Source organism: Canis lupus, chromosome 13, assembly GCF_003254725.2.
Source record: "Canis lupus dingo isolate Sandy chromosome 13, ASM325472v2, whole genome shotgun sequence".
In the NCBI taxonomy this organism is placed as follows: domain Eukaryota; kingdom Metazoa; phylum Chordata; class Mammalia; order Carnivora; family Canidae; genus Canis; species Canis lupus.
Window position 1 is genome coordinate 38,197,348 of NC_064255.1, and position 23,739 is coordinate 38,221,086.

The 23,739-nt window shown below is 68.5% G+C and overlaps 3 protein-coding genes across 8 annotated transcripts; all 3 read right to left on the bottom strand.

Annotated features, from left to right (window-relative positions):
• Positions 1-204: 204 nt before the first annotated feature.
• On the bottom strand, positions 205-4,421 carry SLC39A4 (solute carrier family 39 member 4). Its single transcript, XM_025450676.3, has 12 exons — positions 4,184-4,421; positions 3,484-3,765; positions 2,870-3,065; positions 2,610-2,755; positions 2,354-2,525; positions 1,893-2,065; positions 1,579-1,716; positions 1,376-1,498; positions 1,164-1,218; positions 923-1,075; positions 591-778; positions 205-485 (listed from the first exon to the last, which is right to left on the bottom strand). The coding sequence occupies exons 1-12, from the start codon at positions 4,370-4,372 to the stop codon at positions 357-359; spliced, it is 1,944 nt and encodes a 647-aa protein (XP_025306461.1). The 5' UTR covers positions 4,373-4,421; the 3' UTR covers positions 205-356.
• Positions 4,422-7,409: 2,988 nt separating this feature from the next.
• VPS28 (VPS28 subunit of ESCRT-I) lies at positions 7,410-11,546 on the bottom strand. Of its 3 annotated transcripts, XM_025450816.3 has the most exons (10): positions 11,409-11,546; positions 10,155-10,221; positions 9,582-9,610; positions 9,426-9,463; positions 9,098-9,187; positions 8,522-8,627; positions 8,324-8,425; positions 7,932-7,985; positions 7,733-7,824; positions 7,410-7,651 (listed from the first exon to the last, which is right to left on the bottom strand). In XM_025450816.3, exons 2-10 carry the CDS (start codon positions 10,189-10,191, stop codon positions 7,534-7,536), a joined length of 666 nt encoding a protein of 221 aa, XP_025306601.1. In that variant the 5' UTR covers positions 10,192-10,221; positions 11,409-11,546; the 3' UTR covers positions 7,410-7,533. The 3 variants fall into 3 exon arrangements, with proteins under 3 accessions (XP_025306601.1, XP_025306602.1, XP_025306603.1); XM_025450817.3 differs by lacking the exon at positions 9,098-9,187; XM_025450818.3 differs by lacking the exons at positions 9,582-9,610; positions 10,155-10,221; positions 11,409-11,546 and having other exon boundaries at positions 9,330-9,447.
• Positions 11,547-11,588: 42 nt separating this feature from the next.
• On the bottom strand, positions 11,589-23,218 carry TONSL (tonsoku like, DNA repair protein). 4 transcript variants are annotated; one of them, XM_025450617.3, is made up of 26 exons: positions 23,129-23,218; positions 22,860-22,955; positions 22,547-22,689; positions 21,778-21,961; positions 21,320-21,449; positions 20,918-21,089; positions 20,719-20,833; positions 20,070-20,215; positions 19,821-19,973; positions 19,471-19,596; positions 19,154-19,334; positions 18,194-18,276; positions 18,005-18,094; positions 17,611-17,683; positions 17,374-17,537; positions 17,182-17,305; positions 16,435-17,045; positions 16,271-16,347; positions 15,801-15,954; positions 15,636-15,714; positions 14,832-15,133; positions 14,529-14,700; positions 13,799-13,974; positions 13,215-13,288; positions 12,625-12,758; positions 11,589-11,913 (listed from the first exon to the last, which is right to left on the bottom strand). In XM_025450617.3, the coding sequence occupies exons 1-26, from the start codon at positions 23,151-23,153 to the stop codon at positions 11,723-11,725; spliced, it is 3,975 nt and encodes a 1,324-aa protein (XP_025306402.3). In that variant the 5' UTR covers positions 23,154-23,218; the 3' UTR covers positions 11,589-11,722. The 4 variants fall into 4 exon arrangements, 3 of the variants coding, with proteins under 3 accessions (XP_025306402.3, XP_035569530.2, XP_035569533.2); XM_035713637.2 differs by having other exon boundaries at positions 18,005-18,276; XR_004813920.2 differs by lacking the exons at positions 11,589-11,913; positions 12,625-12,758; positions 13,215-13,288 and having other exon boundaries at positions 13,837-13,974; positions 14,286-14,700; positions 18,005-18,276.
• Between the last annotated feature and the right edge of the window lie 521 nt (positions 23,219-23,739).

A 23,739-nucleotide genomic window follows, 5' to 3' on the forward strand; every position in this document is an offset into this window, starting at 1 on the left:
TTTTGCTATGAGTCAACAAGTTTGATTCCTGATTGGAGACCAGGCCTCACCTGCTACCTGCAGACCCCCGCCAATTTCTCTGACCCCACTGCACCTTGCAGAGGGGGACTGGGGCGGGCTGCCAGCAGGTTCCTGGTCAGAGCCCCACCTGTCTGCCTCTCCTGGTGGGAGACACTTCCCTAACAGCACGTAGAGCAGCTGGGCTCCAAGGACAAGAATGTCTTTATTGAAGCAGGAGGCGGAGGCGGGGCGGGTGCACCCAGGGGCAGGCCCCGCACTGGCAGGTCGGGGCAAGGGGCTGAGATAGGCCAGGGTCAGCAGGCAGCATCAAGGGCCGGAGAGTGGGGCGGGGGCCATCAGAGGGTGATGTTGTCCTCATACAGCGACAGCAGCAGCAGGACGGTCCAGCCGCCCAGCAGGCCCATGTTGTGCAGCAGGAAGAGGAGCCAGGGCCGCCGGTCCCGCACGTGCAGCATGGCCGGGAGCTGAGGGAGAGGGAGAGGGAGGCTGTGGTCAGGGGCCAGCTCCGGGCCCCGGCTCACCCTGCTCAGCTCACCCCTGGGCGGCCGACTCCCGCCCTCCACCCTGACCATGTCGCAGAGCGCCACGTAGAGGAAGAGGCCGGTGGCCACCGCCAGGATCCAGGCCTCGCTGTCCTCGCCGACGTCGACAGCGAGCGCCACGTAGAGGCCGGCGAAGGCAGTCAGCGCCGAGGCCAAGTTCAGCAGCAACGCCCGGCGCACCGACAGCCCCGCGTGCAGCAGGGCCGCGAAGTCCCCTGGGGCGGGAGGGGCGGGGGCGGGGTCAGGCCGGGGCGCCCCGCCCCGCGGCAGCCCCCCCGCTCATGGCCCGGCCCACCGCCCGGGAGGCCCGGCCCCCCGCAGGCCCCGCCCCGCCCCGCCGGGGGCCCAGCGCCGCGGACCTAGCTCGTGTGGCAGCTCGTGGCAGAACACGGCCAGCGACGTGGCCAGCCCGGTCTTCCAGGAGGACGCGAAGGCGGCGCCCACGGCCAGCCCGTCGGCGAAGTTGTGCAGCGCGTCGCCCAGTGTGATCACGTAGGGCAGCAGCCGGAGCTCTGCGGGCGGTGGACGTGGGTGCGCGCCCGCCCGGCCCCCCGCCCGCGCCGGCCCCCCGACCCTTCTGGGGCTTTCCTCGGGACTCACCTGGGCTCAGTCTCCGGGGCTCCGCGCTCAGCAGCTCCGGGCTCTCCTCCGCCACCTGCGGGGTGGTCAGGTGGGCCGGGAGGTGAGGAGGGGCGCATGGGCTGGGTCCCCCGAACAGCATCGGAGGCCCCGGGGCGGTGGCGGGGCAGGTCCGGGGCCCTTGGGGGAGGAGCTCCCTGTGGCATGGGGACGTCGGGGAAGGGCCAGCTCACCAGGTCTGCGCGGGAGCCCTCGTGGGGCTGCTTAGGTGGCCGGAGCTCGCTGGGCGCCAGCTGCAGGGACACCCCATGGCTGTGGCCACCATGGCTGTGGCTGCAGGGCCCATCCTTTGAGTCCTGTGGGGACAGTGGGTCAGGGCCCAGCAGGCCCCCACGCCTCTGTCTCCTCCACCCGCCACATCCAGCCCCCACCTGACCTCTGGGTCCAGGGGCAGCAAGAGATTAAAGAGGTTTTCAAACAGGAAGAAGGTGTAGAGGCCTCCCAGCATGGCCACGAGGCGCCAGGTGGTCTGTGGGCCAAGGCCCTCCCCGCTGTGGGAGTGCATCCCCAGCACCTGGGGGAGAAGGGGGCTGAGTAAGGGGACCTTCAGGCCTCCCACCACCCCTCCATCCCACCACCCCCACCAGGGCCAGGAAGAGAGAGACTAGAGGGGCAGCTCCAGGAGGATGGGCCTGGAAGGCCTGGGCAGGGGCATTCCTGGCTGGGGAGAGAGAGGAAACTGAGACTGACCTTGGGTGTTAAGTGCAGGATGGCATCGCCTGTGAGCGCGCCCACGGCCATGCTCAGGAAGGTCTGGATGACATAGTGGGAGGCAGCGCGGCAGGTGGCACACGTCAGGAGCAGGAGGCCAAAAATGGCACAGAGGCAGATGAGCAGCGTGGCTAGGGAGCCGTAGAGATACCCTGCGGCAGTGGTGAGCTGAGCTGAGAGCCTCTCAGCCTCCGGCCCCTACCCCTGCCTCCCAGGGGCGGGAGTCCAGGAGCCAGCAGAGCTCACCAGGGATGCAGGTGGTCAGGCCCGCCGCCTCCCCTTTGCCCCGGTGCCTCCCTCTCCTGCCAGCCCTGGTCCAGCTCTCCCCGCCTGTCCCCTAGCCCAGTGGCCGCGCTCTCCCCCCTGTGAGGTCCCACCTCTGTGCCATTAGCACCCGTGGGCACAGCCAGGCAGGCGCTACTGGGGAGGCAGGCACTCACTCTCCGCCTGGCTGAGCTGGTCCTGGGTGGGGTTCCTGGGCTGGGGGTTGCAGGCCCCACTCAGTTGCTGTTGGAGCAGGGCAGGGCTCAGCTGGGCCCAGGACTCTGGGGTCACCCCGGCCTGCTCAGACAGCCCGTACACAGCCATCACTTCGCTGGCACTCAGGCATACCTGGGGGTGGTAGCACTCGATCAGGGACCTGAGCCAACTCGGGACCCCACCTCTCCCCGGGAGTACGATGCAGGGGCTGCTCACTGTGTCCCACAGGCTGGAGCTGCTGTTCAGGGTGGTAAGGGGCACAGGGCCCTGGTAGTTGGCCCTGGTCCTCAGATGATCGTGGTCACTGTGGTCGGTGTCAGCCACTCTGCCTACCCCCAGGCGCTGCATCAAGGCCTCCAGCTCTGGCCGGGGAGACGGAATGGCAAAGTCGGTGTGGGCTCCGGGCCTGCCTCCCCCATGGTCAGGGAGGCCGGGCACTCAGGGCGCCCCCCACTCTGGCCCAGCCCAGGCCTCACCAGCCAGTGTGATGTTGGGAGTCTCGCCGCCGTGCTGCCGAAACACAAAGTCTACAAAATACTGGGGGGTGGGCAGGGCTCGGAGGCAGGACCCGCTGCTGACATGGTCCAACAGGGCGGCCAGCACCAGGCCAGGGCTGTTGGGAGCTCCTGCCCTGTCTGTCTCCTCCAGCAGGTGAGGCAGGTCTACGCAGGCCTAGGGGAGGAGCCAGGGCTCAGCCTCTGCTGCAGTGTGACCTTCTGGCCTCCAGCCCTGCCATTGCCCCGAGTGTCCCCCGAGTGCCACTGACCCCAAGGTCTGTCCCGACCTGGCCCAGACCAGCCTTCTCAGAGCGCCACCACTGGTCCTGCCAGCTTAAGACCCACACTGGGCCTGACCCCCCACCCCGGGGCCCCAGGAGTCTAAACGGCCCTGTCTGACTCCCCAGGGCCTGCCCTGAGTGGTACTGGACCTCTGTGATCCTCGGTCCAGCCCAGACTCCCCCAGCTACCTCCGGGAGCTCCGAGGGTGTCCCGCCCACTGCAGCCGGGCCCACCCCATGAAGTGCTCCGTCCCGAGGGATCCCCTTAGGCCCTCCCCGCCCACCCTGTCTGGCCACCCTACCCAGGCTCACCTCCGCAGCGGGCCAGCCAGCAGTCTGGGCCTGGATCCTTTGCAGCAGCCTGCTCAGGCCCGGGGCCAGCGCTGTGGGGCCCTCCAGCAGGGCCAAGAGCTGGTCAGCGCGGGCGGCCCAGCGGCCAGCCCGGATATCTGCACACGTGCCCCTGGGGTCGCTGAGGTAGAGGGCGGCGGCGGCACTGAGACGGGCGATGTGTCTGGGCGCTAGGACTTGCCCCTCTGGGAGCCCCGGCGTCTCGGGCCCGCCCAGGGCCAGGGCATCATTCACAGACAGGCACTGTGGGCAGAGACGGGTGGGCGGCAGCTGCCCGCTTCCCTGGGGGTTCCACGCCCCCCCGCCCTCCCCCTCTCATGCACCCCTGCATCATTGCTCTTTCACACCCTCCCGTCACCACCCCCCTCAATTACACGAGTGCACACGCGCACACAGAGGACTCAGGGCAGGGGTCCCCCCACCCTAGGTGGCTCCTTGCTGGAGCCACCGCCAATCTGATGTCCCGGGGCTCCCGGAGCTGTGTGCGCCCCGCACGGTGCCCAACCCTGGAGCAGCGGGGGGCGCGGGCCGCAGGGAAGGCCTGGGTGCTTGGCCACCCAGCCTCACCTTGACCCGCCCCCTGGAGTTTGCCCAGGGCCCTTTGCTTCCAGCCTGGGGAGGAGCGGCGGCCGCTGGGGGACCCGTCGGGTGGGGCCGTTACCTTTCCACACGGCCCGTCGGCGCAGTGCACACGGTCCGCCAGCGTATTTAACAGACTGCCCAGTGCCCCGCGGTCCAGAGCACCGTGGCCCGAGGACAGCGCGGCCAGCAGGCGGGCCGGCGGGGCCCCCACGGCGAGCAGCGGCAGGGTCAGCAGCAGCGCCAGCGCCCGCGGGCCCTGGGCCGTCATGCTGAGCTCCTGTGCTGTCGCTGCGGGTGCGGGGCAGTGCGCGGTGCTCCTGGGCTGGGGCTGGGCTCTGACCCGCCCGGCGGCACCTGTCCCAGGTATTTGCGCGGGGCCCTGTGATTGGCTGCCGCCAAGCCGCGGGTTAACCATTCCAGCAGCAGGTCCTCCCCCGGCCGCGGGCGGCTGCGCTCCGGCCTGCGGCCACCACCGTCCTCGGGGCTGCCCCGCGCGGGCGCCTGGCAGAGGGGCACCGATGGCACCCGACCCCTCGGGCCCGCCCGGGACATGCGGCCTGCGGCCCGGGGCACACCCCGGCCTGGCCCGGCTCCCCCGCTGGGCAGCTTGCGCCCGCCGCCCCCGGCCTCAGGTCCCTTGGGCTGTGACGCCCAGAGCGGGGGGCGGATTCCGAGGGGACCCTAAGGTGCTGGCTGAGTGCTGCCCCCTCCCAAGTCCAGAGGGCCTCGGGCCTTCTGTTTGTTGCCCCCGGGCAGGATCTTGGGCGGTGGCTCAGGCTGGGGCACCAGCCCCCCCCACCCCTGCCGGCTCCCTCTTGGCCTTTGGACCCCGGGACTCATCTTTGCCTGGTTGGCAGTGCAGGGGGAGGGGCCTGCCCGGGGAGCCCGCGGGCACCCCTGCCCGGGCTTAGGGCACTGTCGCCTCCTGCAGCGCATGTGGGTGTCCCTCCCCTCCCCCAGTTCAGCCGAGCACTGACCCTGAGCCCGGTGGGGTGTGGTCGGGACCGAGGCGGTAGCTGGGAGCCCGGGTACTCTGTCCCCAGTCCTCGGGTGCCCAGGGCTGCGGCCCCGGCCCGAGGTCACGCCACCACCACGCAGCTGGGCGGCACTGCAGGGTGACCGCCCCGGGTCCTGGGGGCAGCTGGGCCAGAGGAGGGCATGGGAACAGCCGCGGGGTCTAGATGAATCTTGGGCCCGAGCCAACAAGCAGGGAAGCTGGAGAGGCCCAAACTGCCGTCTTGCTGACCCGCGGCACCGGCCACTGGGGCTAGAGCAGGAGGCAGGGACCTGGCTGCCGCCTCGGGCCACCCCTGCTCAGCCCGCTAGCCTCAGGGCCAGGGTCTAGGACCCGCCGTCCAGCCGCCCTCCCCGGTCCCAGGCAGGCGGCCTGCAGCCCCTCGGCCTGAGTGAGCTCTGGGCCGGCCACTTCCCTCCACCTGCCGACCGTCCCACCGCGGCCGGAGCGGCCTGCAGCTCCTAGCTCACTGTCCCCACCCGTGTCCCCAGCCCCCCACCTCACCTGCCATCCCGCCAGCCCACCTGCTCCCACAGCAGCGCTCACAACCTCCGGGACACGCGCCCCCCCAAGGATGAACAAAATGTGCCCTGTGCGTACAATGGGACATTCGTCCTTAACAAGGACACCTTGCTGGCGCAGGAGATAGAGCCAGCTCCCATCACAAGGTCTTTTTTTTTTTTAAGATTTTATTTATTCACGAGAGACGCAGAGACTGAGGCAGACGGAGAAGCAGGCCCCATGCAGGGAGCCCGACGTGGACTTGATCCCGGGACCCGGGGTCACGCCCCGGGCTGAAGGCGGCGCTCACCCACTGAGCCACCTGGGCTGCCCATCGTACTTACTTTAAAAAAAAAAAGAAAAAAAAAAGGACGTTTTGACAGATGCGAGAAATAAACGCACCACGAGAAGACCAATTGAGTGTGATTCCACCACTGGCGGGAGGCACGGTCACGGTCACACCCCAGGTCACACCCCGGGTCACACCCCAGGTGCAGAGAGGGTGGTGGCTGGTGGGGCCAGGGCTCACTCGGGCCGTGCCTCTGCGGGGGCCACGGAACTGCGGGAGCTGGACGCGGGCGGCGGTGGAGCGAGCGGTGCTTGATCTCAGGGTTGTAGGTTCAAGCTCCACGTCGGGTGTAGAGATTAGTTAGCAATAAAATCCTCAAAATGTTTAAAATGGCAAATTTTGGTTTTTATTAAAAAAAAAAAAAAAAGACCAGAACAGCCGTCCTGTCGGTTCAGCAGCCGCTGGCAGCAGGATCTGGGGCTCTGGGCCCTCCTGGCCCCTCGGGGCTCCCCTGAAGCCTCCCCTCCCCGGGCCGACTGGGCTCCTCCGAGTCCGCCCTGACACTGCGGCCCCTCCGTGTCCTGGGGCCTCTGAGCTTCCCAGGCCTCAGCCGCCCCCCTCGGCTCCTCGGCTGGTCTTCCCACCCCAGCCTCCAAATGTGGTGGAGCCTCGGGCCTCTGGGGAGAACCTCTGGGACCCAGGGCGGCAGCTTTGCCCGGGAGATGCCAAGCCTTCATCTTCCTCCCTACGACTCCGCGTGATGTGCCGCTGCCCACCCGAGCCCACGCGGACTCGCTCTGTCCCGGCAGCTTCCATGCACAGGACCTGCTCTGCTGGTTCTGGGATATCCACTGCCCAGTGCGCTCGGCCAGGGGGCACAGTGGGTGCCACACGCGTCACAGCCTGCACCCAGACCCCCAGGGCCCCCTCGGCCCCTGCTGCTGATCCTGCTAAAGTGGATACAACGGATCATGGAACCCGGAGCCTCGCTCCAGCAGCTGGCAGCATGCACCCACGTGGATGGGGACGGAATGGGATGCTGCAGGCTGGGGTCGCTTGCAGAGCCCATAGCCCGGGGCCCCATAGCAGGTGACACTAGGAAAGGAGCCAGCTCTGGCCTCTGAACCCGCGTCCTCACCTGCAGACCCTGGCAGGACTGGCCCACCCAGCAGCCCGGCCTCAACCCTGAGGCAGACTGTTGGTGCCTTGCTGAGCCACTAAGAGGGCGGGCGTGACCCCGCGGCAGGGAGGGGGAGGTGGCTCGGCCAGCTAGCGGCCAGACACGGGGGTAGGGGCTCAGATCCCAGCTTCACCTGGCCCAGGGGGAGGCTGGCTCCCTCCCAGGTGCCCAGGCACTGCCCACCAGGGACGCGGGGGCCCTAACTCCTGCTCAGACCTGCCCCTGCGGAACCCGCGGGCTCCGGGAGGCTGAGGGAAGACAGAGCAGCAGGCCGGGGGGGGGGGGGGGGGGGGGGGGACGCAGCCACAGTGGCAAGGAGGTCAGACAGCACCTTTATTGCGAGGAGGGCGAGGGCGGGGGCTCCAGGGCTGACACACCCGCAGGAGTCACAGGCAGAGCCGGTGGCCCTCCCTGCCCCCGGGGCCCAGGGCCCAGCGCACAGCCTCAGGCGTGCAGGAAGCGATTGAAAGCGTTGTAGGCCGACTCCAGGTCAAAGAGCATCTGGCGCACCTGCGAGTCGTCGAGCTCGTCAGAGGCTGACATGCCGCTCAGGGTCTGCAGCCTGTGGAGCACAGCGCTGAGGGTGAGCGGGAGCAGGCTGCCGGCCTGGGGGTGCCCAGAGGCTCGGCGCAGCCGCACTCACCACTGGCTGACCGTCTGGCGACCCTCGAAGTCAGGAGGCAGGTGGCTCATGCGGTGCATGGTCTCCATCAGCTCCCGCAGGTCAGGCTGGATCTGCGCACAGGACACGGGGCTTCCTCCTCCCTCCTCTGGGAGCCCGCCCCTCCACCTCTCCCCTGCCCTGCCCCGCTGCCCCTGCACCCCTGCCCCCAGAACTACACCTCATCCATGGCACGGATCTCCAGGCGCAGTTTGTCCATCACCGTGATGAAGAGCTGGGGACGAGTGCGCACGTGAGGGACCGCAGACCCAGCCCAGGGGCCGAGAGTGGGGCCCCCCAGCCTGCTTCCCCTGTCCGACCGGCCCGGTCAGCCCCCACCCAGCCCCTCCGGCCTCAAGAACCCACAGTCTCCCCCCTCAGCCCGTCCCCTCGGCTGCCGGGTCACCTAGGTCCCTGCTGCGTCCCTGTCCCCACAGCCCCTGGCTCTCCACGCGCCCCTCGCCCACGTGTGCCTCCAGGGCCCTGGTGCACGGGGGCCTCCGGCCAGGTCCTTCCTGGACGCTGCCCACCCTCTGGCCACGCGTGAGCCCTCCCCGGAGGCTGCGGGCGCACCGAGACCACATCGGCGATGCAGCGGTTGAGGTTGCCCTTGTCGTCCTTGATGGTGATGGGCCGATCCTCCTTGATCCTCTCCATGGCCAGTGGGCAATCCAGCTGCAGGGGGGTGGGGGGGTGGGAGCGTGGGTGCACAGCCCCCCCCCCCCCACTGGCCCGCAACAGCGCCGCCCGCACCACCTCCAACTCACTCACACGAAACTTGCGGCAGAACTCGTCGATGGAGCTGATCTCCGCGCCTTGGACCTGCCGGAAGGCGGCCTTGTACTGGACCAGGAGCCGGGAGCAGGCCGCGGTGTACCTGTGGACACGGCCAGGCTGCGGCCCTGCTCTCCCGGGCCCCCCAGGCCCCCCAGACGCTCGGCAGCCCCTGGCAGGCTGGGAGGAGAGCAAGCAGCAGGGAGGGGTGGCCAACACGTGGCCCCACAGGGGATGGAGATGGGAACACGGACGCGCCCTCCCACTGCCCCGGGATGCAGCAGCCACGCCTCCCCACCCACAGCTCGCGGGCTCACCGGGCAGGCCTGTCCCGTGTGCCTCCTAAGGGCCAGGCCAGGCCAGCAGCACGTCCTGTGCTCCCCTCCCTGACCCTTCTGCCAATGGGGACCCGTGTGCCCAGGGAGCAGGCTCGGGACAGAAGCCAGGGCCCAGGGGTGGGCATGCCTCCCCCCTGAGGCCCTGCAGCAGCACCAGGAGGACGTCCTGGCCGAGACAGTGCCCAGGCCGCCCGCCCTCCGGAGCACCCTCCTCGTGCGGGGACGAGGGGCTCACTCGTTGGGGGTGACGCAGTCCTTGATGTAGGCCTTCTCCAGAGCCTGCATCGTCTTCACAACGGCAAACAGCTCCGCCATGTTGTCGTACCTGAGGGCAGTGCGACCATCGGGCCACGGCTGCCAAGGCCCCCAAGGCCCAGGGCGCCCGCGGTCCTGGGCGAGGCTATTTGGCCTGCGGGGCACAGGCTCCTCGGGAACGGTTCCCCAGCCTGACCCCATGCCCTCCTGACCTCAGTCAGCCGAGGGGTTCAGAGGTTGGGGGAAGCTCCTTGGGGGGCTGCTGGGCACCGCACGTGTCGGGGCGGGCGGTCTGGGGCTGAACTCACTTCTCCCGCTCCCGGGCGTTCTTGTACAGCTTCACCTCCTGTTGGAGAGAGGGGCCAGAGTGTCAGGCGGCAGGGCCAGGGAGGCCGCAGGGTCTGGGTGAGGCTCACAGCTGTCGGCTACTGGCCACTGCGGCCAGGTGGGCATTGGCCACTCACCTCATACAGCTCCGGCTTGTTTCCAGGGGCTGCAACAGAGCAGAGAGCTAGCAGGCTGCCACACTGGTGGCCCCAGGGGGGCTGGTCCACTGTCCCTGGCCCCAAGGCCTGACCCTGTGAACTGTCCCCATGAGCCCAGGGGTATCTGGAGGATGAGGTTCTAATTTCAGCTCCGCACCAGTCTGTAGGCAGGGGGGCCTGAGCAGAAGACGCCTCAGGCCAGTAGGCCACAGCCCAGGCCTGGGCCCCCCATTCCACCGCCACTCCTAGTGACCTCCCTCTACAGAATGACCACACCTACTTACAGTGCAATGACAGCGTATAAGTGACATTTGTCACACATCTTGTGCCCTCTCCCCTGGCTGGACTTGATAATGCCCGGGATCCCTGAGGTTCCAGCCACACTAAAGCTGTCATCTCTGTGCCCAACTGGCCCCACCTGGAGGTCCTCTCTGGGCCGTCTGATGATGAACAGCCCACAGACACAGACCTCCCCACAACCCCTGGCTTCTGCCGCAGGGGCTGAAGGCCTGGGCCCTCTGGGTCCCTGGGACCACCTTGGGCCACACTTACCTCCCATGCCTGGAGTGGGCGGGATCCCGTGAAACATCCTGCAGGCTCAGATGGCCACAGCAAAGATCTGGGGAGCAGAGCCAGCGCCAACTCAGAGGTGACCCCCAACACTCCTGGGGCTCACGAATTGTTTCTCTGACCTCAGCAGAGTCAGATGAAAAATACCCGAGATAGAAAAACTTTAGAATTCCATGAACAACTATTTTGTTCCATTTCCTGCTCCATTTTTAATAAAAGATTTTATTTATTTATTCACGAGAGACACAGAGAGCGGCAGACACAGGCAGAGGGAGATGCAGGCTCCACGCAGGGAGCCCGATGCAGGACTTGATCCCAGAACCCCAGGGTCACAACCTGAGCTAAGGGTGGCACTAAACCGCTGAGCCCCCAGGGGCTGCCCTCCTGCTCTAGTCTTAACACGAGCTGCACCCCGACCTTGGACAGGCCTCATAGTACAAATGACGTAGGTCCTCATGGTAAAGGCCAAGGGGTTAATGAGTTCCTTGCAGTCTCCAGGCACAGGTGATAACATCTGGGGAGTGGCTGGGCGAGGCTGTCCTTGCATATTCCAGACCAGGACTGGACGTTCTGACGCCAGGACCCCTGGCCCTGCCCCGTTCCAGAGAATAACTGATTTACTGAGGACACCTGGACACGGCCCTTCGCTCTGGTTCTTGGGTGCCCGAGCACGGGCGGGCTCAGTCTTCCTCCCTGAGTCTCCCAGACGCTCTGTCTGGATCTGCTCTCTCCGTAGCCTCCGCTCACTTCCTGCTGCGTGAGGTTCCTGGTCTGCAGGAAGCCAAGGACCTGGGGATCCCCTGGGCGCTGGACCCGGCCGCCCGCGGCACAGTGGCGCGCACAGGGTGCTGGGTGCTGCGGTGGGGCCGCCCGCTCTGCCCTCGGGCCGGCAGGAGGCCGGGGAGCTGGGCCCCAGCTCGGGCGAGCGGTGGCGGCAGGGTGCGGGGCTCCCGGGAGCCAGGGAGCCGGCGGGGGCGGCCCCCGGGCGGGGGGGAGGCGGCCCAGCTCCGGCCACCGACCCCACAGGCAGCGCCCGCGTCCCACCGGCCGCAGGAGCAGGAGCAGGAGCAGGAGCAGGAGCAGGAGCAGGAACAAGAGCGCCAGGCTCGCGGCCGTCGGGGCGGGGCCGTCCCTCCGACCAGGCGTGCGGGCGCCCGCGGGCTACCCCGGCGCCACCTTCCCGCCCCCGGCCCGGCCGCGCCCCACCTCCCTCCTCTCGCCGCCCCCACCCGGTACCTGGCTGCCTCGGCGGGTCGGGGCGGGTCGGGGCGACGGCGCCCGGGTGCGGACGCGGATCGGCCGCTCGGCGCTCTCCTTCCTTCTGCGCCTGCGCACGCACCCCCCCCCCCCGCGTCGGAGCCCCGACCGACCGACTACCGCCCTGACGCTTGCGCCTGCGCGCGCCGGAAACGGCCGGCCCCGCCCCCAGGCGGCCAGCGCGGACCCAGCCCTGCACCACAGCGGGCCCCCGGCCTCCCTCCGCCTTTCAGAGGCATTGGCGGCGGCGGCGGCGGCGGCGGCGGCGGCGTCCGTTTATTGGGGCGGGGCGGTCACAGGCGCCGGAAGAAGAGCCGGGAGCCTCGGTCCAGCGTGCAGGCGCCGGGGATCGGCGGGCCGGCCAGCAGGCTCAGCGCAGTGCGGTCCTCGGGGGCGAGGCGGCGGCTGCACAGCTGCAGCTCCTGCACCCGCGCGGCGACCTGGTGCCACAGGCGCTGGCCCAGCGGGCCCTGGACGGCACAGCCTGCGGGCGGGGGCAGGAGCGGGCCTCAGCGGGGACCGCGGTGCGAGCGCCAGGGGGGCCACCCGGGATGCGGGCCCCCGGCGGCCGGGCAGGAGGGCCACTGGCCAGAAAGCCGCAGCCGCATCTGTGCCGCCCACGGCTGGACACAACAGGGGTGCCCGCGGGCCTCCAGGGACACGGGGCCGCCCGGGTCTGATCTCGACAGGTCAGCGCGCCCAGCAGGCTCAGGACCCAGGGAGCAGCCCCTTGTGCAGGCCTCCTGCCTGCCCGCCTTCAGGGGCGGGGTCGGGAGCAGAAGGGGGGGGGCTGCTTCCCCGTGTGCACACCCACTCCTAGCCCTGGTCCCCTGGGGGGCAAAGCCTGTACTCTCCTGCTGCAGGCCTAGCTGGACGTGCCAGGTGGCCAGTTGGGGTCACCCTCAAGACAGCTTTGGGGGGTGCCCTGTCAGGTGTGGCCAGAACAGGCTGGGAAGGTGGAGCCCCAGCAGCCCCTGCAGGAAGTCGGGAAGATCTTGTGGTAGCAAGTGTTTGCCATCCTGACTTTGAGTTCCCTCCTCCTCCCAGTGGTAATTAGGAAATCCTTGTGAAAGGGCATCTGTCCCCGGACCACAGGGTCTCTGAGGGTCAGGCTGACAGGGTCAAGAGCAGAGATCCCATGTTCCCCCTGCCTCACACCCCTCCTGGTCACATCAGTCGCTGTCCCCAAGCTCACCTGACAGGCCAAGGAAGCCGAGGCCTTGGGGCCGCATCTGGAGGGCAGACAGGAGCTCCTCCAGGCCCACACGTGTAATTTCAGGGTTGGCAGACAGGTCCAGGGAAATGAGTGAGGGGCAACAAGGAAGGCATCTGAACAAGGGACGTGAAGGGATCAGCCTCCAGGGACGGAGGCCCCCAACACTAGAGAAAGCTGCCCCCAGAGAAACCACACCTCTGGGAGCCACAGGCCAGGCCCTGTAGACTCTGCCCCTCGCACGGCACAGTGCACGCTTCTCCAGGGCTTGCGGGGCCCTGCCAAAGGCCAGACCTGGTACGCCTGCCTGGCTTGAGTGCCCAACACTTCCAAGAGCCAGCTGAGGCTGGAGGGTCAAGAGAGGCCCTCGTATGGGCTGTTGCACACGGGGTAATGGGAGAGGCGCTCAGGAGCGTCAGGAGTGTAGGAAGGAGGCAGGGTCGGAGCTGGGAGGAGCCAGGTCCTGGGACACACTAGGGGGGAGGAGCTGCTATCCCGTCCCTGCTGACCCAGCTTCCCCAGGGTGCTGGCCTCGAGATCAGACTCCCTCAGAATGGGCAGGAGCGGCTTACCTGCTCAGGTCTTTCACGGCCTTGTCACCCAGATGGTTTGCAGACAGACTCAAGTGAGAGAGAGCACAGCCTTCCTAGACAAAGCAGAGGCCCAGGGGGCCCGGGCTGGGTGTGGCGCGGGCCCTCCCTGCCTCGTAGTAGAGGCCCCATACCCAGGTCAGGGGTGTTCCTCCTTCCTCAGGAACCAGGGGGCATTGGCCTGACCCCCACTGCACCAGAGCATAGCGATATCCCTTCAATCAAGCAGATCAAAGGGAAACACCTCCCCTTCCAGGTAGAAGTAGTCACACCTGGCAGGTACAAACCACAAGGACCAGCCCCACATGGAAGAGCCAGCGGGGAGAGCCCTGGGAAGCCTGGCAAGACCTTGGGACCTGCCTGGAGCAGGGGGGCCACCCCGGGTCCCAGGCACTTTTCCTGCTGGCCAGGGACTCAGCCTGAGGCAGGCAGCCCTACAGAAAGCTTCCCCCGTAGCCGTACTTTCTGAAGCTCCAACCCTCTTCCCTGCCAGGTTTTAGCTGTGGGACTGCAGGCTGGACGGCCCCGGGTGGCTCCTCTTTGGCACCCCCGCCCCACATACATACCTCGGTCAGGTATCTGACCACAGGCTCCACGAGGCCTGAGTCGCTCTTGCTGGCTGCCACGGAGCTAAGCTCCAGGCGCTGGAGGGTGCGGGCAGGCAGGCTCTGCAGGGCCCGGGCCAGGGCAGTGGTGCCCAGGATGTTGTAGGACAGAGACAGCGTCTTCAGGTGCGTGGCATCTGCACAGGGAATCAGAAGCCCGGTCAGCCACACACCAGCACCACCTCAGCCCCACGACCCCTCTGCGGAAGCTACTGTCCCTGAAACACTGTGAGCAGAACGGAGGTAGCTCCCACGGGGGCTCTCCCGGGCAAGGAGGGGGCAGGGCCAGGCTCCTGAGCCCATCTTCTCCCCACCGACCCTGGGCACCTGCCTCCCTGTACCTGAGACGGGCTGGGCCAGGATGTGTGCATGTGGGGTGGGGCCGGGGAATACCATCCACTGCACCACCCCAGCTTCTCCCCGGCACTCTCCCATCCCTGAGCCCCACCTTCCTGGCCCACCACGGCTGCAGAAAGCCCCCAAGAGGCCCCCCAGTCTCCACTTCTCAGTCCTGGGACCGCGGCCCATGGCTCGTCCTAGGGGAATGTCCCCGAGCCCAGGAAGGCCCAGCGCGTCCAGGTCCGGTGCCCCGGGGCTGCTCTTGCTCGAGGCTGGCTGTACCTCTGGAAGGTGCCCTTCTGAGGGCAACCGGAACCCTGGGGCCAGGAAGTGGATGTGCCCGCCAGCTCACCTTGGAAGGCGCTACCCAGGGCTGCCTGGTGGCTCAGGAGGAAGCCGGGGCCCAAGCCACAGGCCTGGAGGTGCAAGGTACTGAGTGAGGGGCAGGCCTGCAGGACAAACGCCAGGGCCTGGCCACAGCCATCCCCGAGGGGGTTCATGCTCAAGTCCAGCTCCTGCAGGTTCTGTGGAAGACACGAGCCCCTCTGGAAAACTGGTCTCCCCGGGCACTGCCAGCACTGCCAAGTGCAGCCCAACCCAAGGACAGGCTGAACGCAATGCTCTGCCGCCGCTCTGCCGCTCCCCGCGCCTCTACCTGCAAGGCGGTCTGCTCCCGGAGGCCCGTGGCCAGCTGGCGTAGACCCTCAGGGCCCAGGTGGTTGGAAGAGAGGTCAAGGAGGACGAGGCCGGGCAGGGTGCCCAGGGCGGCCAGCAGCTCAGCAGCACATCCGTCTGCCAGCCGGTTCCCTGCCAGGCGCAGCTCTCGGAGCGCCGTGTGCAGCTTGAGGGCGCGCAGGAGGGGGGTGAGCTGGGTCTGGCGCAGGGCCAGGGAGCAGGCGCTGAACGAGGGGCCGGAGCCCTGGCAGCCCATGGCCTGCAGCACCTGCTGGTGCTCCTCTGCAGGGGAACGCGGTGTCAATAGAGCCACAAGCTGCTCTGCCCTGGGCGCCCTGGGGACCCAGCCAAACATGCCCGCCTCCTTGGGAGCCCTGGGACGCCCAGTGGGGTGCTGCAGAGCCCATTCCCACAGGCCTGTGGACCCACATGGGCCCCCAACCATGGCCGGTGGACGGGGTGACCCCTCTGTCCTGGTCAGGCCCTCCTCGGCAGGGCCTACCCTCCATCAGCCACCCCACGTCTCCAAGGCACACTTCCTTGGAAAGCCACCCCGGGCCCAGCCTCCGGTGGCTCTGGTGACTCAACGCCATCCCGCCGCCAACGGGGCCCGTCTTCCCCCACCTGTCAGCACATCGTGGGCACGGGGTAGAGGACGAAAGCCCGAGGCCAGCTGTGCGGGGAGGGTGCCCACGGCGGACGTGAGGCCCCAGACCTGGGAGTGGCACAGGAGCCTGCACACCCGGGCCCCTGCCCAGCTGCTTCATGCCCTGTGGGCCCTCACCTTCCTCCAGGCTCTGGCAGGCCCTGCGGTAGCGGTCGGTCAGCGGGGGAAGATCCCACGACGTGACCTCGGCCAACACCTGAGGGGCGCCACCAGTAAGCCGCCCGAGGGGCTCCCAGGGCCGGGGCGTTCCCTGCCCTCAGCGCCCGGGCTCTTGCCGCTCACCTCCTCGTTGCTCTGCAGGACGTCAGGAATGGGGTCCTGTGGGGCCAGCAGGGCTCCCTCCTTTCGCAAGAGGAGCCTCGGCAGCAGCCCACAGGCTTGGCAGTAGCGCCGGGCGGCCTGCTCCGCAAGCCAGGCCACGGAGTGGGCCTCCTTGCTGCAGGGGGAGAGCTGCGCTGGCCAGGAGCTGACGGAGGCCCCGCGGCCCCGCCATCCCTGCTCGGGATACGCCCGGGCCCCCAGCAGCCTCACAGACAGCCGGCTCTTCCAGGCTTTTCCTGGGGCCACGGGGCCCAACCCAACCAGGCCCGGGTCCTGCCGCTGCGTGTGCAGGGCGCCGTCACCAGCCCCCAGCCGGCAGGGGGGACGCAGCCGGTCAGTGCAGGCCTTGGTGCCCATGCCACCCGATAGCACACACGAGGCTCTCCCGGGGCCCAGGGGAGCCGGGCCTGGGCACGCACGCGCTGCCTTACCTGTGCGGGACGGGAACGAGGAAGAGGCTGTCCTGCACTCGCACTCGCACCCGGATGGGAGGGGGCACAGGCGGACCCTGGGGGGCGTGAGGCGACGGGCGGACTCAGAGACTCGGTCCCCGGCCCTGACTGGCCCTCCGTCCCCACCGGTGCAGGGCACCCACCGAGGGCTGCCCTGCCGCAGGGCTGTCCCCACCAGGCCCCGAGGCCCGGGACGTGTTGGGGCTCCGCGGAGGCTCTGCCGCTGCGCCGCCCTCTCCCCGCGCCCCGATCGGTGCGTTCCAGCTCGTGAGATGGGGCAGCCGGCTCTGCCTGGTCCTGGCCCGGGGCCGTGGCCTGCCTGGGCTCCTGCTGCCTGACCCGGGGGCGCCGCGGCTGGTGCCCTGGGGGCGGGGCACGGGGCCATCCTGGTGGCTGTGGGTCAACGGCGAGTCGTCCTCCAGCCAGTCGCCTGCCAGCCAGTCCTCCTCGGGGATGAGTGCCGCCCGGTGGGGGTCGGGCTCACCCAGGCCCCGAGGGCCGACCTCCGCCGCGGTGTCCCGGCTGCTGCTGGAGCCAGGCCTCCGGGCCACCTGCTGTGTGGGGACAGAGTGCCGCGGCCGCTTCGGGGTGGGCCGGGCTGGGCCGTCCTCGCCCTCTGAGCTGCTGCTGCTGGCCAGCGTGTGCCTGTTCCTCCAAGGCCGGGCCCCCGGGGGCTCCGGGGACCCTGGGCAGGGGCTCAAGGGAGGCGAGATCTCAGGGTCAAACAGATGGCTGCGTGGAAGACCGTGGGGAGCTGTGGGGGGACAGGACCTGGCATGAGGCCCCGGCCCCGCCTGGCCACCCGTGCTCCACTGCCCCCGAGAAGCAGGGCCTGGGGCACCCTCAGGCCAGGGAGAGGGTCCCCAGGCGCAGAACAGGTCTCTCCTTGCCTTGGCCTGCCGCTGCCGCCCGGAGCAGCCTCTCCATGGCTCCAGCCTTCTCTCGGGTCTCGCTGTCCAGATCCCGGCCATACAGCTTCACCCACTGCTGCAGAGTCTCCAGTGGGCTGTGCCCCTGCGTGGCAGCCAGCTCAGCGGGGGCGCTGCCCCAACAGCCTGAGCCCCCCTGCCCCCCACACTCACCTTCGAGGTTCGGAGGGTCACAGATGCCCCCCGTCCAATGAGCAGCTCGGCCACCTCAAAGTGACCGCAGGTGAGGGCGTCGTGCAGGGGAGTGATGCCCTCACAGCCCTCGCCGCCTGGGTCGTCCACCACAGCCCCGTGGTCCAGCAGGAAGCGGACGATGTCTGAGGGCCGGGGACAGGAGCTAGCTCCCAGCCCTCGGCGGCCCCGCCCCGGTGTCCCGGCCCCCGTACTCACCCAGGTGCCCATAGTTGCAGGCCTCATGCAGGGGTGTCCAGCCACAGTAGTCCCGAGGGTTCAGAGGGTGGCCCTGTGACCAAGGATGACAAGGAGCCTAGCCCTGAGTACCCCCCGGCCCACTGCAGGGCTCTGAGGTTCCAGGAGGGCCAGGGCCTAGGTCTCAAAGGCCAGAATGAGCCCTGCGGGCCCCTCCCCAGGCCTGGCCTGACCCCGGCCGACATCCCAGCAGAGGGAGGTGGTCTGCACACCAGATGCACCGTTTTGGGGAGGCCCCTGCAGGGGCTCGTGGGGGCTAGCAGCCACGGTGCACCCTGTAGCCCCGTGCCCCATGCCACCCCCCAGGGAAGACTCCGGCCCCCAGGGCACCTAGAGAGCGCGGTGGCAGGCGCACCTGTCTCACGAGGTCCTGGACGCGAGCCAGACGGCCCTCGATGCAAGCTCGGTGCAGGAGAGTCTCCCCAACGTCATTGCGCCGGTTCCACTGTGGGCAGTTGCCCCGGGACAGGGGGCAGAGGTGTGAGGGGACCAGGCAGGCCTGGCAACCACAGGAGGGCCATGCGATGCCCCGCACCATCCTCACCTTGCTCGCCCTCCGCTGGCCCAGGCAGCCCTGCAGCTCCTCATCCTCCTCTGGCTGCTGGGACAAGCCGTCAGCATCGCCCTCTGGAACAGAGCGGCGCCCACCGGGTGAGCCAAGCCCCGCTGCTGCCCCGACCGCAGGGCGCCCTGACCACCAGGCCCAGGGCCTCCACCATCCACTGCCAGCCCTGCCGGCGGCTGCCACCCTCGCGGTCCCTTTGCCCACAGGGGATGACCCACCCTATCTGCCCACCTGTCGCCTCACCCCGTGCTCGGACTCCACCCAAGACTCGTGTCCCCCTCCTGAAAGCACCTGTCAGCCTGGGTCCTGCTCCGGGAGACAGCTCATCCCAAGCCCAGGGGCCTTCACCTGCACACGCTGGCCCTCCCGTCGGCGTCTGCCTCTGGCTCGCTGGCTGCCCAACCCCACACCTTCCCTCCGCTCCTCCCTTCCACTCTCTCTGCTTCTGGCCCCCACTAGAACCTTCTCTCTCACGTGCTCCTTCTGCAGCAAGCACGCATTGAGCGGCGTCACGAGTCCCTGCTCTGGCCCCAACGCTCCCGTGGGCCCCACACTGCCCACCAGTGACCCCAGCCCAACCGCCCTGTGCATGAACTCCCCGCAGCGCTTGGCCTCTCACTCAGAGGTTCTGGAAGCCACCCAAGTTCGAATCTGACCTGATTCCTCAAGGCCTCGGGGCTGGGCGCCCCCCAGCTGCCTGCCCTCTTATGCGGCCCGCTCTGCGCCCCCCCCCCCTTCCATTTCTCCAGGTCTGATACTGCACCTGCTGCTCCAGGAACGTTCCAGGCACCCTCCCCCCAGCCCTCCTCCATCCACCAGCACGAGCGCCCTTCCCACAGCCCGTGAGCAGCCCCCACGGCAGCTCCCCCCGCACCAGCCCCAGCCTGGGGCCCAGCGAGAGCAAGTGCCGGGGCGGCCACGGCGGCGTTCGGGCCTCACCACTCTCGGAGAGCTCCACATCGCTGGCCTCGGGAGTGTCACTGTCGCCCTCCTTCTCTTCCTCCTCATCTTCCTCCTCGTCTCCGGGCACGCTCAGCTCCTGCAGTCTGGCTGCAGTGGTGGGGGCCTCCTGGGGCTGCAGCCTCAGCTGCACGGTGTGGAGGTGCCGCAAGACCTGCCTCTGAGGAGCGGGGGATGCCGGGCTCAGGGCCACAGGGGCACTGGATGCCGAGTGGGGGAGAAGGGGGCGGGAGCGAGGACAGGAAGGCTGTGCTAGGGGATCCTGCGTGGGCAGGGGCATGGGCAGGCTTCCGTACCTGCAGCCGGGGCTGCTGGGCCTGCTGGGCACAGCCAAGAGCCTTTTGGAAGCATGGTGCCAGCAGCTCATAGGCGTCCCCGGCCTCCTCTCGGGACAGCGCGATGTTTAGCCAGGTCTTGGCCTCCTGGAGCAGGAGGAGGAAGGATGAGCTTGGGGGCCACTGCCTACCCGCTGAACAGGCTGCACCCCGGGCTCAAGCTCCCACGGTTGCCCCCATGAAGCAGAAGGATGGCGGGCCTGTCCACGCCCAACACTCCAGGGAGGCAGTCCTGAGGCAGAGCTCGGGGACCTCCTTGGAGCCCCTCTGTATCCCACACCCTGGGTGGGGCCGGGCGCCCTCCTGCTCACCTCCAGAGCGTCGCCACCACGCAGCCTCAGCTCCTGTTCGTAGTGGGACACAGCCCGGCGGTGGTCCTTCATGTCTCCCAAGGTGGTGGCCAGGGACACGTGGATGATGGCCAGCTCAGGCCCTGGCCTGCCCAGCAGCTCCGCGAAATGCAGCTGCGGAGACAGTGACAGTGAGGCCATGGCTGCCTTGTACCTTGCCGGCCGGAGGTGTCACCACCCCTCCCCCCCTCCTCAGCAGGGGACGCACACCTGCTTCTGGTAGGCCTCAGCCGCCTTGGGGAAGTCGCCCGCCTTGGAGAACAGGTCCCCCAGCTGCTCGCAGATGGCCATGGCACCCTGAGGGTCACTGCCCTCGGACTCCTGCAGCTGCCGCTGCAGCTGGACCACAGCCAGCACTGCGGGACAGGGCCTCGCGTGAAGGGTGGTGCTGCGTGCGCCTGCCTCTGTCCCTGCGCAGTGCCCTCCGGCAGGCCAGCCACCCTCTCCAGGCCCCCGCTCACCCCGCGGTAAGAGCGGGTAGTAAGAAAATGTACCACGGGGCCCACGAGGATCCGAACTAATAAAGGACAACCTAAAGCAGCACCTGGCTTGCAGAGGAGCTACACTGCCTGCCGCCTGCCGGTCCTCACAGGCCACACGCGCCGTCCACTCTCCCATCCTCCTACGTCAGACTTCCGTCTCCACTTTGCCCGTGGAGATCCTGGCGCCAGTATAAACGCCCAGCCAGGCTCCTGACCATCTCAGTCCCCCGCCCCCTGCCCCCTGCTGCCACTGAAGGCTCAGAGAAAAGTGGGGGTCTCTTCCCAACAAGGGGGTAGGGCAGGGAAAGGCTCCCCACTGATGTGGCCACCTCTCCGCCCCTTTGGGAGAACTTCAGCCCCCAGGTCCCCAGGCTCACCATATTTGAGGGTCCGGCAGACAGCTGCCTTCTGCAAAGGCTTCTGGAAGCCCAGCCTGTAGGCTTTCTTCAAGGCTCTCTTGGCAGCCAAAAAATCCCCCAGGTCTTGGAGAATCTGGGGGGCAAGGGAAGGTGAGATGGGCAGGCTCCCCAGAGTCGAGCCCCTCTGTGGCTAATTCCAGAGCTGTGAGAGCAGCACCTGTGAGACGAGCACACAGCACTCGCTCTCCATGAGCTCCTTCCTCAGGACGCGTGCACACTCTCGGGCCCCCTCCAGGCAGCGCATGGCTTGGGAGTGCTGCCCTTTGCGCCAGTGGATGGCACCCAGGTTGTAGCGGGCACGGAACAGGTCCTCATGGAGGTGGTTCTGCCTGCGGGTGGTGACAGGTGCTGAGGCCCTGGGCACTCCTGCTTGGGAAAGCACACGGGGCACCTGACGTGCGGATGTGCAGCTGCAGATGCTAAGCTAAGCCTGCTCCTTCCCCAGCCCCTGCCACAGACGTGATCTGGGCGTGCAGGGCCTCCTCTGCTCATAGGGGACAGGCAGGGACAGACAGGGGGTTCGCTTGGGGGCTCCTTCCTCTAGGGACAGAGGTCTTACTCGGCGAGGAAGATGCTCTTCCGGAAGTAGTCGTTGCATGGGGCCATCTGCTGCAGGCTTTCGAAAGTGAGGCCCAGGTTGAGGTAGAGTCGGGTCCTCATCTCATTCAGCTCTCGCTTGGCCAATGTACCTGGAAGAAGCCCCCCCCCGCAACACCCACTCAGTGCCTTGCAGCCACTTGGGGTGTGCAGCCTCTCCCCAACCCCTCCTGTTTCGCACTGTGGGTGCCAGGGGTCCTGCTGTAGACAGAGCATAGGAGGACATAGGGCGGACTGCGCCCAGACCTGAGGTTGGAGGAGCATGGGCCACACATCTCCTGATGGGAAGCCTTATGGACAGGTCTCAGCCTTGCAGAGGAAGGGCCGTGCCACACGGACAGGACAGGCAGTGCAGCTACAGCCTCCTGGGCCAGGGGTCTGGAGGCAGGGGCTGGGGCAGTTAGGCCTCAGAGTGCTCACCCTGCAGCTTCTCGTCCACAATAGCCAAGCTCTTCTCAAAGGCAGCCTGCGCCTGCAGCAAGGTGTCCTTTGACTGGCAGTGGTCATAGATGTCCAGGTAGGTGCGGCCGATTGTGGCCCAGGCCCTCTGCTGCTCAGTGTGATTAGACAGAGAACAGGCCAGCTCCAAGTAGCGATGCTGGTGCTGGGGTGCAGAGGAATGGCCATTGGGAGCCAACCCCCTCCAAGCAAATCCCATATACACCCCAACTCCAGGAGGTCTCTACCTTTGCTAAAGAGAGTCCCCTAATCCCCCAAATCCCCACAGAGCGGGCCAAAGCCAGGCTGCACACGTTTCCTCTCTTCTATGCCTGTGGGATATGGTGGTGCCACACTCCAACCAGCCAACGTCAGGATGGGGGAGTTTGCTGGGTTGCTGCACCCCCCTAGCCAGGACGGGAGCAGGCTCTCTGTGGGGGGTGGGGGTGGGTGGGTGGGGTGGGGGCAACTCCCCAGCTGGCCCACAAACACAGCTCAAGTGTTTTGTCCATTAATGGTTGCTGGGCCCAGGCTCCCGGGACCCGCCATCATGTGCCCACCAAAGGACCAGGCTCCAAGCCCCTGGCACAGGGCTGTCTGAAGAGGCTGTGTGCAGGCTTGTCCTCCTCTAGCCGGAGGCCAACGCTGCAGACTGTGCTTCCCTCCGCAAAAAAGGGACTGGAAGGAAGCTGGGCCCCGGAGGGCTGTGTGGTCGGTGCCAGGGTGGGTGCTGGGGTGGACGGGAGCCCACCTTCAAGGCAGCAGAGTAATCCTCCAGCTCAGCCAGCCGCTCTCCGATCTTGCGGTGGGCCACGGCACAGCCCAGGGCGTCGTCCACGCTCTCCAGGAGCTGCAGCTCGTGCTGGTGCTCCCGCAGGGCCTCTGCGTAGCGGCCTGGGTGGGCAGGAACGGCGGGGCAGTGGGTCCGGGCCCGGGGGCGAGCGAGGCGCTGACACCGGCCCCTCCCCGGGGGTCCCTCGTCCCTTCCGGTCCCGGGGCCACCCCCCCCCACCTCCGGACACCCCGGACCACAGGTGGGCGAGGCGCCGAGCACGAGCACGCACCGCTGCTGGCCAGGAGCTCCCCCAGCTGGTGGCAGGCGGCGGCCTCCTCCCGCAGCTGCCCGCTCCTCTGGGCCTTGGCCTTGGCCTTGCTCAGCTCTGCAGAGACACGGAGCCGGGAGACTGAGCCCTGGGATGTGGGGCCGGCCCCGCTCCCCGCGCGCTCCCCGCGCCCCCCGGCCCGGTCCCCCCGCCCCCGGCCCGCTCCCCCCGGCCCCGCTCCCCGCTCCCCCTGGCCCCGCTCCCCGCCTGCTCCCAGCCCGGAGACTCACGGCGAAGTTCGCGCTCAGCGCTCATGCTCAGGCCGCCGCTGGCCGGGATCCGGACTTCCCGCGCTCCCAGCCGCAGGCCCCGCCCCCGACTCCGCGCCCCCGCGGCGCGGAGCATCCCGGGAAGTGTAGTCCAGCGTCCCGGTGCCCCCTGGGAGCTGTAGTCCGGCTGGCGTCGGGGGGATGGCGGCGAGAGGGCGCGAGCCGCTGGGGCTGCCCGGGGCGGGGGCTCCTGGCCGAGCCGCCCGCCGCCGCTACGCACTCGCCCAGCCCCGGTGCAGGAGGACGCGGGGGCCTCTGCCGGGGTCCAGGCCGTCGAGAGCGAGCCCGAGCCCGAGCCCGAGCCCGAGCCCGAGCCCGAGCGCTAGCGGACCGTGCGGGGCAGCGGGGCGGGCACCGGCCGTGCAGCGCGGCGGCCGCGCGCGGGCCGAGGGGGACGGGGCTGCGGGACACGGCTGCGCCCGCGGAAGGCGGGTCCGACGGGCAGGGCAGGGACCGGCGGGGAGCGGCTGGCTACCGCGCCGACCCGGGCGCCCTCGTCCTGGAGCGGAAGGGCTCCGCGGGCCCCCGCTCGGTCTGGGGCTCAGAGCAGGACCCACAGGCCGCGGAAGGGA

Excerpts from the sequence above, each read along its gene's own strand:
- SLC39A4 (XM_025450676.3), bottom strand. The coding sequence starts at position 4,372 with ATGACGGCCCAGGGCCCGCGGGCGCTGGCGCTGCTGCTGACCCTGCCG. Across the intron at positions 3,066-3,483 it reads CTGGCTGGCCCGCTGCGGAG|GCCTGCGTAGACCTGCCTCA; the intron begins GTGAGCCTGGGT and ends CTCCTCCCCTAG. Across the intron at positions 1,499-1,578 it reads TGCTGCCCCTGGACCCAGAG|GACTCAAAGGATGGGCCCTG; the intron begins GTCAGGTGGGGG and ends CTGTCCCCACAG.
- VPS28 (XM_025450816.3), bottom strand. The coding sequence starts at position 10,191 with ATGTTTCACGGGATCCCGCCCACTCCAGGCATGGGAG. Across the intron at positions 9,611-10,154 it reads GCCCACTCCAGGCATGGGAG|CCCCTGGAAACAAGCCGGAG; the intron begins GTAAGTGTGGCC and ends GCTCTGTTGCAG. Across the intron at positions 7,825-7,931 it reads AGATCCGTGCCATGGATGAG|ATCCAGCCTGACCTGCGGGA; the intron begins GTGTAGTTCTGG and ends TCCTGTGCGCAG.
- TONSL (XM_035713637.2), bottom strand. The coding sequence starts at position 23,153 with ATGAGCGCTGAGCGCGAACTTCGCC. Across the intron at positions 17,538-17,610 it reads CTGCAACTATGGGCACCTGG|ACATCGTCCGCTTCCTGCTG; the intron begins GTGAGTACGGGG and ends CCCGGCCCTCAG. Across the intron at positions 11,914-12,624 it reads CGGCTTCCTTGGCCTGTCAG|GCTGTGCCGTCCAGGGCCCG; the intron begins GTGAGCTTGGGG and ends CCCCGCCCGCAG.